Source organism: Symsagittifera roscoffensis, chromosome 10 (assembly GCF_963678635.1).
Source record: "Symsagittifera roscoffensis chromosome 10, txSymRosc1.1, whole genome shotgun sequence".
Taxonomy (NCBI): domain Eukaryota; kingdom Metazoa; phylum Xenacoelomorpha; order Acoela; family Convolutidae; genus Symsagittifera; species Symsagittifera roscoffensis.
In genome coordinates this window covers 16,907,990-16,923,657 of record NC_087071.1, presented here as the reverse complement: position 1 = coordinate 16,923,657, position 15,668 = coordinate 16,907,990, and the positions used below count along the sequence as shown (strand labels likewise).

The following is a 15,668-nucleotide window of genomic DNA, read 5'->3' as shown; positions in this document are numbered from 1 at the left end:
CAGAATTATTATTTTCCCCACTCGCTCAGTCGAGTAGAACTAGTTCCTTTTTTCTATTTATTGCTAATTTTCATTTGAATAAAAAGTGCCTTTGACAAATATAACATTCCAGACCTGACAGAGGTATGATTCTAATGTTTTTTTTTTTTTACTTAAATTAATGTAACTTAACCTAAATACCCCTAACCTATTTTGGTATTTAAGACAGTTGTTCATCCACTTATAACTTATCTATGCTTATTTAGTCAACCCCATTAAACTTATCTGTTTTTAAAAATATCATTTAAACCCTATGGACATCTAGTAAGAGACGTATACTTAACTTTAGTTAGTAATTGAAACAAATGGATCTAACAATCGATCCCACGTTTCTTTTAGTAAAACTGGTGCGACTTGAGCAGAGAACTACACCATAAAAACATATAGGTCTGAAAACAAAAGAATTAACTCTAGTTATTGCAAAATTATAGGAAAGTGAGTTTCTTTTAGTCAGTTTCCAACTTCAAAAAACTAGAGACAGAGGTTATCTCTCTTTAGGGGTTATCTATAAGTCTCATTATGCTACATTAATTCCCATTTTAACAAAATGTGGCCCAATTCAAGTCAAAATATATCCAATTCAGATAGATAAACTTCCCTTTAAACAGATTTTTGCCCAATTTATGTCAAATTAAATCTAATTAAGATAAATAAATTTCCGTTTTAACAAAACTTTGCGCAAGTTATGTCAAATTAGGTCCGATTAAGCTAGATAAACTTCCAATTTATACAAATTTTTCCCATTTTTTGCCAAAATTAACCCAACCAAGCTCAATAAAATTCCACTTTAACACTTTTTTTCTCAATTTTAGTTAGAATAAGTCCGATAAAGCTAGATAAACGTCCACTTTAACAGCAATTTGCACATTTATGTCAAATTGAGCCCAATTAGGCCAAATAAATTTGTTTCCTTAATAAAGCTTTTTCCAAATTATGTCAGAAGAGGTCCAATTAAGCCAGATAAACTCCCATTTTAACAAAACTTTGCCCACTTTTGGCCAGAGCATATCCCATTAAACAAAATAAACTTTCATTTTAACAAATTTTTGCCCAATTTTGGTCCAAATAAGCACAGTTAAGATAAGCAAACTCCAAATTAACCCAAAATTTACCCAATTTTGGCCAAACTAGAGCCATGTAAGCTAGTTTAAATCAGTATTAATCTAAAATTTATCTAATTTTGAGAAAATGAAGCCATTTAAGCTAGGTTAACTAGTAACTAGTATAAAATTGCCCATTTTTGGACCAAATAAGCGCAATTAAGAAAATTTGACTTCAAATTAACCTAAAACTAACCTAATTTTGACTCAAATAGAGTCATTTCAGCTAGTGTAACTCAGTATTAAAAACACTCGTCTAATTTTGGTTGAAGTAAAATGATTTAAGCTAGGTAAACTAAGAATTAACCTAAAATTTACCCAACTTCGGTTTAAAAAAAAAACACAATTAAAATAGGTAAACTTCAAATTTACCTAATACTTACCCAATTGTGGTCAGAATAGGCCATTTAAGATAAATAAAACTCCAAATAAAACTGATCTCAAAACATTCATACCACTGTTTGTTTTCAGTTCTATTGGTTTAATATCTCCCTTCGCAGCAAAAGTACTTCTTCTCCTTAGAGAAATTTAGCTAACCACTCAAAAACAGTGGAACAATCCAGCGCCAGGAGTGCTACAAAACATCTTTTTCGCCTGTCATTCAATTTTACATCAACCTGGCGAACTATTTTTTCCTCGTTGATACTCCGTCAATTACTTCGCGCTCCATGTTTTGCGAACAGCTTGCAGGAGTTATTTTAAGCGTCAAGTTTACCTTGAGCCCGAGTTTTTGAGTTTCGAAAGGCTAAATTCTTTTTTGTTTTTTGTAAAGCGAGAGAAAGTCCAGCAAAATTTTTCTCATTTTCAAAACTGGAGCTGAAGCAATGTTTACTAAATTTTGTTAAGAAATCTACGTTTTATTAATTTTTTAAAATTTTAGCTATCGAAATACTGTTTATGTGGCTAACATCCGAAGTTTATTTGAAACAGATATCTGGTTTCACTTTTTTAACGTCAAAAAAAATCAGCAGGAGAAAATTTGAAAAAATATATATATTAAACTTTAAAGAAATCACCGCGCGATTTTTTTTATTTCAGCCTAAAAGACTTTAATTTCAGAATGTTCGATATTATAGAATATTAAACAATATACAATAAAACAAGAAAACAACACACCAAATTGAAAAAAAATGTTACTGTCAACAACTTCTGATAGAAACAACCATTTCTTGAACAAGCGTTTTAGTGACTGCAATAAGCGGCCTGGTTTGATCTTAGGTTTATGTCAGTAGACTTGCGTCTTGTTGAACTGTGCTCTGAAAACTACGTACAAAAGTCTGTGGTTTATAATGAACTTGAAAATTACAGCCTATGAATAATACAGGCGCAACTAATGAGTAAGACTTTACATCAGTCGTCTAACTCAACCATGGCTGATGAAAATTCTTCATAAGTCAGTTGGAAACGAAACGCAAAAAATAAAATTAGTCATTTTTTTTGCTCAAAAAATGGAACTACATACGTAAAGCTTCTTTCGGCGACAGCGACTGCTTAAATCATTGTTGGTTTTTTTTTGCATAATTACTTGCATTTATTTCGTGTTTAACAAAAACAGAATTGAAATTTACGCCAGATGGTTGGTTGTCAACAATACCCGTAAAAAACTAGATATTTTCAATTGGTCAGCCTATCATACTCCCTATGGTACCAACTAAAAAAATCCATCGCTGTAAATAGAAACAATCTAAAAAGTAAAATTTTTTAAAATCTATGCAGGGTAAAAACATGCAGGGTAAAATAGGCCAGTGGTATATTTAAGAAGACACGAGAGAACGAACTTGCTGTCAGTATCAGATGGTCAACATTGCGAAACAAACATGATTTATTTGAAACTTTGACCACTCGAAAAAATTGTTGCTTCTCCCTTGTTTCGTTGTAACACATTTTCGAAAATTAAATTTTCTATTTTGACGGCATAAGACAGCCAATACGGGCATCTCTGTGAGCCCAATATAGTTTGATTATTAGAAACTACTGATTTTTTTTTTTTGAAAAGGGGCAAAATGACGGTTGTGTAACTTTAACCTAATGGACTTGTCGTCATAAAGTAGGTTCCTTTCAGGTTTTTTGGTGGTGACATTGGGACGTAGGTGTTCTGAACAAATGGGAACAAGTCAGACGCGCCTAGAGTGGTTGGTTTGTATCAATTTCCTATCAATTTCAGTTCCTATCAGTCCCTCCTATCAATTTGAGTGATCTAACATGTCCCTTTTAAAAAAGATTTGTTGTTTTTGTCTTGATGGCAGGCACACATTTTGAGAATCAATTCTTCACAAATTCAAAAAACTCAATTACTTTGAAATCAAAAACTGAGTATAGTCATTCAATCAAAAGTTTAACTTACTTATTGGTAAATTTTTTTACACAAAGGCGTAAAAATTTCAAATGTTGAAAAAACTTCGGATGTCTCGATAGAACAACTAAGAGCCAGTTAAAGATGTAGGAACGTGTTTGATGTCGATTGAATTTGCTTTACTGATGCGGCACGAAAAATTTGATTTCAAAAAATGAACTTTACCAAAAACCTTGTTGTTTGGACTTCATCGTTTCCCTACTGAAATAAGAGAGATGAGTGAAAAATTTTGAGATAATAATTTTTCACAAGAAAATAACTTTTCTCTCACAAAATAAGGAGTCACCGATTATTTCAACTGAAGTTTTCATCTCAGATTTGATTGTATTAGTTTTGAGGAAATTCAAAGTTTCTAAAAAACGGTCAAAAGATTTTCCAAAATCGTTAAAATTTATGTGCAAAATTCAGGTTGGCTGCTTTAGCAGTGCAGATTTCCATTACTGGGTTTCTTGATCAAACACAACCTGAAAATGGGCACAGTAGTTTTCGCGTTAAAATAAAATGTTTACAAAAAAGTGTCAAAGTTTCAAAACTTTGTTTTGTTTGAAATTCATAATTTCTTGCATAAGCAAACTGAACATAACAAATTTTAAAAAAGATTTCAATCTGTTTTTTCTGAATGAACCCACAATATCAGATTTGGCAAGATAGTTAGCGAGAAAAAAAAACACAAAAAAATGTCAATAAATGAAAACTTTCAAACTTCCGAGAATCATAACTTTTTGTGGGAGACAATAGGGCGTAGCCCCTCATGCCGAAGGGATTCATATAACCTGTATTTTTGATTGAAACCAAAATCTCAGATTTTGGAGGGTAGTTCTCGTGAACAGTCAAAAAGTTTTAAAAACGGTCAAAAATCAAAAATTTGACTTTTCTGAAAGCAATAACTTTTGATGTAAGACAATTTGCGAGTAGCGGAGCTTCCCACTGTCCTTTGTTTCCACTGAACCCACAATATCAGATTTGAGAGGCTAGTTTTGAGATATGTCAAACAGAATCAAAATACATACACAAACGAAAAATGTGACTGTTCCGAGGACCATAACTTTGTGTAAAAACATTATAATTGATATTCGTGTCTCTGACACCGACGCTATCTCCTATCAGAACAGAAGCCCCATGAGTGTTTTGCACTCAGCAGAGGTTGAGAAAAAGAGAAAATATTCAGACGCGTGTCAGGAAAGACATTTATCTTTCACTCCTCTTGTCGTGTCTGTTGATGGGATGCTCGCTCCAGAATTTGCAAATTTCCTTCGGAGAATAGGAGAAGCATTATCTACCCAGTGGGAGAAACCCTATAGTAAAACTATGAACTGGGTGATGTGCCGGCTGTCTTTTGCCGTGCTCCGTGCTTCCAGTGTGTGCTTCCGAGGCACAAGGACCAAGTGGAGGAGTCTTGGCTCAGACCATGATTTCTTACCCTAGAGAAATATTTATGGATGTTCTACAATGAAGTGAAATTGGCTAGCTATGTGCAAACTCTGCCAGTAATCTAAACAACAATGGAATAAAATCATTTATTTAGCATGTAGAAAGAAATTTACTAAATAAAAAACTTGACCAAAAGATAAACTAACTAGAATTACATTGAGCTGACAACTTTTCAAAGAACAGTAAGAATTGTGGGTAGAGACACAATAATCTTGGTTTACTATGTACTTTTCGTACAAATCATTAGAACGGCAATAAAAATTGTGGATTTGTAAAGGAGAAAAAACATCTTACAGTATTTGAACGAGAAAAAAACTTTCAGTATTTGAACGAACTTTCATAAATGGTAATGAAGATGACTCATACTGCCTTCTCAATTTTTTATAAATCCCAGAGTTGTTATTTTTTCTTCTTTTTTTGTCTGATCAGTTTGGTTTTTTTTAAGATATCTACTCAAGAAAAGACTCAATTCCAAATGATTTTGAATTTTCAAAAAATCAAACAAGAGATGGAAGATTTGTTTAGCTCTAAAAATCCTGCATTGAAAAAATTTAATTTGAAACCTGCTTCCATCTATTCAAGTTAAAGTCATATGGGCAAAATCAATAAGCGGTAGTAGGCGGTCTTTCAATTGATGCGCTTTTTTGTAAATTAGTAGAACTTTCTGAGAAGAACTAAAAGTTTTTCGATAAATTTGGAAATAATTTTACATAATGAAAAAAAAAACTTTTCTACACACCGATTGGTAAACCTGCAACCAAATTGAAAAGTGCAGAGGTGTGTGTTATGATTGTTTTTCCCTGAAAAGACCCAAAATTAAAAATTAGGTCATTAGGTCGATAAAAAAAGGCCGAAAAAAATTGGACCAAGGAGCTTTTAAACTAAAAAAAACAAAGACGACAGTACGAAGTCAAGGTAAGTAAAACTACAAATTGTAGGAGTAAATCAAACACCTGAAGCAACAATAAAAAAAAATGCGCGCAGCAAAAAGAAATGATTCGGAGATTAAAAACGTAATTAAAAACTTAAAAATTTTAGAGGTTTTAGGAAGATATAATTTAGGAAAACTCTTCCTCAAGGTCGAATTTGAACGGACAAATGATTTAAATTTTTCAAATTAAATTGTTTTTATATTTAGTATTTTGTCTTTTTGCACATTTGTGCAAGTTGCATGTTTGATTTCTTTTGTTGAGCTGCTCGAATAAGCTGATTGAATACTTCTCTGATGGAGGCCAAAAAACTTGAATAGAACCTATGACACTCATTTTTTTCGATATAAGTAATGATGTTCACCTAATCTTTGCAGATTTTGTCGAAAGATGATTCTATTAAAACCAAATAAAAACTGCACTTCTCCAAGAAACACAATGAGTGGTATATCGACACGCGAAACCAGTTTATATGTTCGTTTATATGTTTTTCCCATAACTCATAGGAAAAAAATGAAAAGGGATTTTTCATTGGATCAGAAAGGAAGGTTTGAAGACCTTAAGTCGCGACAAGTTAAAATTTTTTACAATTTTTCACTTTCCTTTGATTGCTTTTGGAAACAATTGAGTGAAAACAGTTAGATATTCAAGTTCATTCAATTTTCATAGAAAAATAGACATGATAGCTTTTTACATCAGCCATCAAGCCATCATAAGCACCCTAGCCATCAATAAAATAGTCAATTATCTTCAACGAACCAGGTTCGAAATTTAAGTTTTTGTTATTTGCGAACACTTTGCTGACACGATAGTTTGCGCAGAATTCAGTTTCTGGATAAAACATAGAAACTTCTGACTTTTTGCGAATAGCCTTTTCTTTGCATTACTTGGCAATTTTTCGCTCCTTTCCATTGCAAAAAAAGATGAACCATGCAATGAAGTTGATTAAAAACATCGCCTTTTGACAAAACAACAATCGAATAAAATCATTTATTTAGCATGTAGAAAGAAATTTACTAAATAAAAAACTTGACCAAAAGATAAACTAACTAGAATTACATTGAGCTGACAATTTTTCAAGAACAGTAAGAATTGTGGGTAGAGACACAATAATCTTGGTTTACTATGTACTTTTCGTACAAATCATTAGAACGGCAATAAAAATTGTGGATTTGTAAAGGAGAAAAAACATCTTACAGTATTTGAACGAGAAAAAAACTTTCAGTATTTGAACGAACTTTCATAAATGGTAATGAAGATGACTCATACTGCCTTCTCAATTTTTTATAAATTCCAGAGTTGTTATTTTTTCTTCTTTTTTTGTCTGATCAGTTTGGTTTTTTTAAGATATCTACTCAAGAAAAGACCCAATTCCAAATGATTTTGAATTTTCAAAAAATCAAACAAGAGATGGAAGATTTGTTTAGCTCTAACAATCCTGCATTGAAAAAATTTTATTTGAAACCTGCTTCCATCTACTCAAGTTAAAGTCATATGGGCAAAATCATTAAGCGGTAGTCGGCGGTCTTTCAATTGATGCGCCTTTTTGTAAATTAGTAGAACTTTCTGAGAAGAACTAAAAATTTTTCGATAAATTTGGAAATAATTTTACATAATGAAAAAAAAAGTTTTCTACACACCGATTGGTAAACCTGCAACCAAATTGAAAAGTGCAGAGGTGTGTGTTATGATTGTTTTTCCCTGAAAAGACCCAAAATTAAAAATTAGGTCATTAGGTCGATAAAAAAGGCCGAAAAAAATTGGACCAAGGAGCTTTTAAACTAAATAAAAAAAACAAACACGACAGTGCGAAGTCAAGGTAAGTAAAACTACAAATTGTAGGAGTAAATCAAACACCTAAAGCAACAATAAAGAAAAATGCGCATAGCAAAAAGAAATGATTCGGAGATTAAAAACGTAATTAAAACCTAAAAATTTTAGAGGTTTTAGGAAGATATAATTTAGGAAAACTCTCCCTTAGAGTCGAATTTGAGCGGACAAATGATTTAATGTTTTCAAATTAAATTGTTTTTATATTTAGTATTTTGTCTTTTTGCACATTTGTGTAAGTTGCATGTTTGATTTCTTTTGCTGAGCTGCTCGAATAAGCTGATTGAATACTTCTCTGATGGAGGCCAAAAAATAATATCCAAAAAAATCAATAAGCAGCAGCAAACATACTTTGCAGGAAAGGAAGGAGAAGCAAAAAAGATGATCCTATTAAAACTAAATAAACATTATTCAAGAAACACAATGAGTTGACACGCAAGACTTAGTTTATTTGTTTTTTTTTTCATAAACTCATAAAAAAAAACAAATAGGATTTTTTCATTGCACTCAGAAAAGAAGATTTGAAAAACTTGACATATACCAAAGCAGCAATCATTTTTTCAAAAATCTCTTAATGTTGAAAAAACTATAACCTTTTTTTGCTTTTTTTAAAATAAAATATTGACAAAACTAAAGACATTTTTCCATCTTGTCAAAAAAACGAATTGAGTTTCGCAACAATTCGAGAGAATTGTAAATCTACCAATTTTTTTATTTGTTTTTTGAATTCCATTTTGGTGAATTAAATTAGGATTTTTGTTTTTGTCATTGAGATGCCGTCAATGAACCCGCAACGAGCGCTGCATGTCTCAAAAGGGGCACATAATACACACGCGCAGATGCATCAAGACATCGTAAGCCTGTTGCATTTTAAAGGGATCGAACTGTAAATTTTATACTTTTAACTGCACGAACGTAAACTCCCATATAAAGAAAAAGCACTCCGGTTCTGTTTAGTCTTGTTGTCGAAGTTATAATAATAGTTTTCTGGCAATCGAATATGCGTTGAGTAAGCTCCAAAAAAGATTGATACCTACCATGCAAAATGTTTTTTTTTAAATAACTCAAAAAAAGAGCATAGAAATCCTCGGGGGAAGTTAGCATACATTTTGGGTTTTGAAATTGGAATACAATTATTGTGGAATATAAGACAAAAAAAGTTCATTTAAAACTGTCTAAAACTAAAAAATTATCGAACAAACACCACGCAATAACTTTTTTCAAATAAATGTTTTTGGAAAATTTATCTATTGATGACAATTTTGTTCAAAAAAATTGATTGATGGTAAAACTAACGCAAACAATTGTTTCAAAAACTTTTGTATAAATGAGAAACAAAAATTCCATCAGATGCATTCAAAATGTCTGAAATGGCCATTCATTAAATCCAAACTTCTACAAACAAGTATGATAGTGGTATAGTAATGAAATTGGTGAAAATCATATTATTTTTTTGTTGTATGTCCAAACTTTTATGCGGCTGAGTTTTTGAGGAAATTCGAACACATTAAAATCGAATAAAATTTTGAATACTTGCATCTGTGATTACTTCAACCTAAATTATTAAACTCGAAAAAATAGAAAAATGCCGTGGAAAGAATGCTTAATCCTAATTGGTTGATGGTTTCAAAACGTTTTTAAATTTAGTGTTTTTATAGCAAGATATTTAAATGTGCTTTTGTTCAAAGGATTTGATTACTGGCAAAACTAACGCAATTAAAAATCGAGCTCAAAGTGTCATGAAACTTTCAGTGGAGATTGATGCAAAAATATTCAATTTACAGTGGTGACTGCAATGGTTATGGTAACTCTTTTCTTTCATTTTTTGATAAAATCAAAAAGTATTAGTTAATGAGTGGACGCAAATGCTTTACTTTTGTTGAAAAACATTTTAAAACTTACACTTTTGAAACATCTACTAATTGAATGGTTTTGCTGCTCAATTATCGTCTTAAGTTTTTAAACTCAGTACCTATTAGAAGGTTCGTGAAGTTGCGTGTTTTTCAAGCAACTAAATTGACGCTTCTGCATTTTGCCTCACAATTAATTCTAGTTTCTCAAAAATTTTAGTAAATATTTCAAAATCTAATTTTTCAACTGAACTAGAATTTTTCAAGATAAAACCAAACATGTTTTGATCTGAAATAACACTTCAAAAATAGAAACTGAGATTAAATTCAGATATTTTTTTCATAACTTGTAAGCTGATTTTAGCAGAGAAGGTTTCATTATTCAATTTTTTTGTATTAGAAAACGCTCAGTTGAATGATAATTTTCCATCCAAAAATCATGTTTTGAGTAGATTGGTAGATGGTAGATTAAATAGAACACAAGAAAAACTTAATTTAAAGTTCGGGGAAAATAAATGAAAAATCGTTTCGATTAACTGGGGAACTTGGGCACCGAAAAATGTGGCCTGAAATTTGGTTACAAAATATAGCTTGAGCTAGAATCAAACAAGAAAACTCTCCAGTTTAGACAGTTATATGAAATTGACAGGAATTTTTTCTATCAATCGATGGATTACTAAAAAGATAAAAACTTCAGAGGATTTAGGGAGATTTCATTTACAAAAAACCTGCCCTAGAGTGAAACTTGAACGGTCAAATATTTAAAATTTTCACACTAAATTGTTTTTATAGTTTGGATTTTCTTGCAAAAAGAAAGAAAAGGAGCCACTAAGTCCAAAGAAAACGGAAAACTTTTGAAGAAATCTCTAAATAAAATGATGTCTGGCAAGATGTTCTATTTGCGAAAAGCACGTCAAGAAACACTAAACGGCGTTCAAAAACTAGTTTAAAATTCAACATGCAAAACCAATTATCAAGCGAAAATAAACGAAAATGTTGTTTTATCAAGCGAAAATAAACGAAAAACTTTGAACTGTAAGTTCTATGCTGCGATTTCAACGTTTTTTTTTGCGATCCGGAGGAAACTATACGTATAATGGTTCACACGCGTCACTCACAATTAGGTGTGAGCCAAAAAATTACAAAAAGAAATTATCTAGTCGGAAAATTTTTTTGAAGGAAAAAAAAACGAAAACAAAATGTACGTAGTCAAGGTTAGTAGAATTAAAAAATTTGAAAACATACAATGCAACTACAATGAAAACTGCATATGGCAAAAATTACTTAGATTTGGCAACTAAGCCGACAAAACTTACGAAGACGCATTATAATCCAATAAGCCAGTTTAAATAAACCAAGTCCTGGTCAGATTCGAACTCTTTGGAAGGATCTTTTTTCGCCCAAGCTCATTCGTTACCTCCAGACTAAAAGTACCTGAGATGCTTAGAACTTTGATTTCATTATGAACCAAGAGATTGTTACAATAGAAGTTTTCCCGAAAAAAGTCTTTATTCTGATTTGGTAACGCTTGCTAATCGGAACCGTAATCACATCATGCTTAATAAAAACGACCTTAATTTGAAAAAAGAAAGCATATATTCGAACTAGAAAACTCGATAGCTTATTGAAAACTGCTCATTAAAAAAATGCTTGCTCAACTTTCGCGAGCGCTCCCTAGTAATTTCTTAAAAACAATGACATACACTAGTAACTGAAAAAAACCCTCGATCTAAAAATGCCTTTCACCAGATGTTCAGCTCTTAAGGAACTTTGTGGAAGATCGGTTAAAAAAAATCTATGCAAAAAGCAATTCCGCAAAAGCAATTTTTTTGATAACTGAGCCAAGGAACACTTTGAAACGCAGAGCAGCAAAATCTTTTAAGCAAGAACGTTTCGAATATTGCCAACCATTTATGTTCAAACCTGCTAAGAACTGTTCACTTTTCCCAAATCTGTCCTACGAAACCTGGTCTAATGATATGGTCAAAAGAAATGATCATAACATAAATTATGCATTAATGCAGGAAAGATGGGATAGCGAATCTCTTCAAGGAGACAAGTTCATCAAAATGGTGTGATCATTCAATTTTTAATCAGTTCAAAAGAAATGAATCAGACTTTTTTCCATGCTGCAAATATCTAGCCACAGACAAACGATATTTCAGCCATTTTTATCAAACTTCTGCCAAATGAAAGCTTGCGAAATCCCTACCTGCATTAATCAACTGAACAATTTAAAACAACGCCATCATAATTATCATTCAATCAATTCACAACATCTAATGGTTCGATAATTACATAAAACCATGAGTTCAAAAAATATCAGTCCTTCTACCGTTTCAACAATGTTCATTGTCATGAAAATTTTTCAAATAATTGCCGTCTTTCCTTTTTTTATCATTCTCGTTATTTGTAGAAGTCCAGTTCCTGGTCTCCCTTCTTAGTGTTGTTCTTGTACCCCTTCTCGAAGTCCTTCGGCAACACAATGTATCTGTTCTCCCTTACTGCGTGCATGCCTGCCTCCTGACAGATGGCATTGATGTCAGCACCTAAAAGAGATAATTTTTATTTATAACCAAAGGAAACTTGCAAATAAATAAAACCAACAAATTCGGGCTGCTTTAGTATTAAATTATTATTCTCAAATTTCTATCAGCTGAACGTACAAAATCAACAATATCCCAACATATATTAAAACCAACTTCACATACATTATTTAGATTTTCATTAGAAAACTTCACTAGGCATGGGTGCATACTCTAAACAAACGATAATAAAAACGCTTATATATTGTCTAAATCTTCTACCTGTGATTTTGTCCGGTCGCGAGACATAGTCCTCAATGTCCACTTCATCTGACAGATTCATGCGGTTGCAGATGGTGGAGAATATGAGTCTCTTCTGGCGTCTGTCCGGCAGGGGGAACTCTATCTTCCTGTCCAGTCTACCCGGACGAAGCAGGGCGGGGTCCAGAGTGTCCTGTCTGTTGGTGGCCATGATCACCTAATCGACCCAAGATTAATCACTATTATTACAGAATAATCTTTAGGCATTTTGGAAGTTACTTCGTTCTACGAATTACATTGTACACGATTATATATAACGTAGCTACGTTTACATTGAGTTAATACATTACGTACTACGAATAGATTAGGGATAAGGCAGATCTGTGTACAAGAACTTTTTTGACGGGAAAGCTTATGGAAAAGTTTGTCGATAACATTTTCTTGAGGTTATCCAGTTTCAAATTTTAGAGCACTGCTGGAACCCCAGATACGCAAACTCTCTTGGGTAATGAAGCATTTAAAAGAGTAAATTTAAAAGGATTACAGTGTTTAAATTTATCACTGATATATTAACATGACCAATATCAGTGATAAACTAGCGACTGCAGAAGCTTAACAATTTTTCAGTTTTAGTCAAATTTCGAGTGAGTCAAGTGTTAACACGTTCGTTATATATTAAAAAATAACCTAAACAACTCGACTTTACTAAAAGGAAAACTAGTTTTTGAAGCTTCATTAAGTGGGCTCGAAAAAATTTCAAATTATTCAAAAATTTTTTTGATTTTTTGGTCCTTTTTTGACGACAATTGTAGTCGCTTATGCCTTGTTCAAGAAACTTCTACACCTTTGAAAACAATCTATCATCACATGACGCACAAGAAAAGACAGTAATTTGTATTAAAAAAAATCGAATGTGGTCGGAACATTCTGCGCTACTTGCACTGCAACCAGCTATCCTTCCTTTGATTTATGAGCTGTCCTTCAGTCATGCAGACTTGAATTATTAAGCTCTACTGCACCTTGACATTTGTGGTCTGGTCGAATCCGTCCATCTGGTTGAGCAGTTCCAGCAAAATCCGCTGCACTTCCCTGTCAGCTCCCGTCTGGGCATCGAACCTCTTGGTTGCAATAGCATCTATCTCGTCTGCAACAAATATTGCAACTTACGTTCAGGAAACTGAAGTCAATTTAAACTTCATTCTATGTGTTATCAACCAATGTATTTTATCTCCAAAACGAATACCGAACAAAAATTTTGACGGCTATTTATAAACTGTATTCACTTTGACATGGTTTTTACAACCCTGGCTGGTCTGAGTATTTGTATTCTCTACTTGCCTATGAATATGATGGACGGTGAGTTCTCCTTTGCCAGTCGAAACACATCCCTCACCATCCTCGGCCCCTCCCCCAAGTACTTCTGCACGAACTCACTGCCCACCACTCGGATGAAGGAGGCAGTCGTGTGGTGTGCCACCGCCTTGGCCAACATCGTCTTACCACACCCTACAAACAAAACGTAACAGACACACTTGAAACACTAAACACTCTACACTACACAATACAAACATACAAATATTTTTCCTTTAGCCCGCATTGAAGTTTCAGCAGTAAAATTTTTGTTAACACTCCTATTGTTATGAACATTGGTAGCTGAAAAATAAGGCCATGGCTCATAATAGGTCTTCAAATCCAACTTATTATAGCAATCGTTACATCATAAAAACTCATGCGAGTTGGGGGGATTATTGACTTGATAGACGAGAGACAGACAAAAATGAAAATCAAATACAACACAAAAAACACTTCCGTAGAATTGTAGCGTCTCATTTTGGAACAGGTAGGCCATTTTTTTCTTATGAACTTATGACAAAAAAAAACAAATCTACGACATTCCACGATATTTAAAAACTTTTGTTGTTGTAATAACTGTCAAAGAATAGTTTGGAAATGAATTACTCATAATATGAAATTAGAATTCAATAAAGATAGTGGCACTTGCCTGGGGGTCCGAACATGAGCACCCCCCTGGGTGGGTCTATTCCTATCTGTTTGTAGAGGTCGAAGTGGGTCAGAGGGAGTTCCACTGCTTCCCTCATCTCCTGCTTCTGAGTGTCCATACCCCCTATGTCACTATAGTCCACGTCTGGCTTCTCATCCGCACTACAAATACAGACACACGTTTACACAAAATCTAGTAGTAAACACAAAGAGTATCAAAAGTATCAGATAAGAATGTCAAAGAAAATGTCAATTCGAAAAAAGGACAGAAAACCATAAGAACAAGAATGCACTCAAAAATTGATATGAAAAAATCTCGAAACGAAATGGTCTCAGTTATTAAAACCAGATTGCGCAGAATGAGTTTGGTTTTTTACAAACCCAGTGTCTATCCCATATTTATATAGTTCCGCCAGATTTCCAGGCCAAAACATGCATAATCAGCTGTCTACCATTACAAACAACGAAGTGGAAAATCGGTAATAACATTAAAAATAACAACAACAAATACAAAGAATACATTACCTGAGCATGCTGATTGAGGAATCTGCCTCGGGGGGCAACACATCCACCAGAGCATTGGAGTGTTTATGCAGAGCCACAGATGAGCCTGGCTTCAACAGCTCCCTGTCTATAGTTGACAGCAGTCTCACATAGTAGTTGGAGCCAGTGGTCGATCCCACAATGCCGTAGTTGGCGTCCACAGCCTCTAGGAACTGGCCAATCACCAGAGGCACACTCTGGATACGCTTCACCTGGAATATTGGCCAGAGATTAAATTAGAAAACATTGAGCGCACCCTTCATGTTGTTCTTTGTTAGAAAACATGAGTCGAAACTTAGACTACTTCACATTATTAGTTGAGATTATCCAGACAATATTATTCTAGAATACAACAAATAGCGCTCAACAAATTTCAAAATAAACAAAAGTAGCCGGTTTTTTGGCAAGAAGCTTATCAAACTACACGCAAAGCTACTATTTAGCATTGATTTTTGGAAAAAAAAATTGAAAATTATATTTTATTATATATCTCTACTTTTTAGCACGGCGAAGAGAGTGAAGTCAAAAAGCGGTAAATTCAGACAAGTTTTTCTCTAAATTGCAGTTTTCATAGCAGCATTTTTCATCACGACTGAACGGGCTTCAGTGAGATATATCAACCAATCCTCCACGAGGTTTTTTCCAGGTGTAAATGCCAATGGTGGCTTCAAATAGTGTTGATAAAATTAAGCTCAATGAAAAATCTCAATCAAAATAATATATATTTACAAATTTCATTAGAATAAAGTCAAGCTAATTTCGACCAGAGATGTATTTCAAAACTTCCGAGAGCATAGTTAATAGAA

At 33.1% G+C, this 15,668-nt stretch overlaps 2 protein-coding genes across 2 annotated transcripts in view; both read right to left on the bottom strand.

Moving 5' to 3' along the window:
• LOC134855173 (charged multivesicular body protein 6-A-like) overlaps positions 1-15,668 on the bottom strand; it is a 340,778-nt gene that overhangs the window by 227,350 nt on the left and 97,760 nt on the right. The gene's annotated exons all lie outside the window — the stretch shown is intronic.
• Positions 11,660-15,668, bottom strand: part of LOC134855171 (26S proteasome regulatory subunit 6B-like) — a 101,773-nt gene continuing 97,764 nt past the window's right edge. Inside the window, exons 3-8 of the mRNA XM_063871597.1 lie at positions 14,845-15,074; positions 14,321-14,481; positions 13,657-13,824; positions 13,338-13,462; positions 12,340-12,535; positions 11,660-12,081 (exon numbers count right to left, since the gene is read on the bottom strand). Coding sequence (XP_063727667.1) covers positions 11,939-12,081; positions 12,340-12,535; positions 13,338-13,462; positions 13,657-13,824; positions 14,321-14,481; positions 14,845-15,074 — 1,023 coding nt within the window. The 3' untranslated portion in view covers positions 11,660-11,938. The remainder of the gene's footprint in view (positions 12,082-12,339; positions 12,536-13,337; positions 13,463-13,656; positions 13,825-14,320; positions 14,482-14,844; positions 15,075-15,668) is intronic.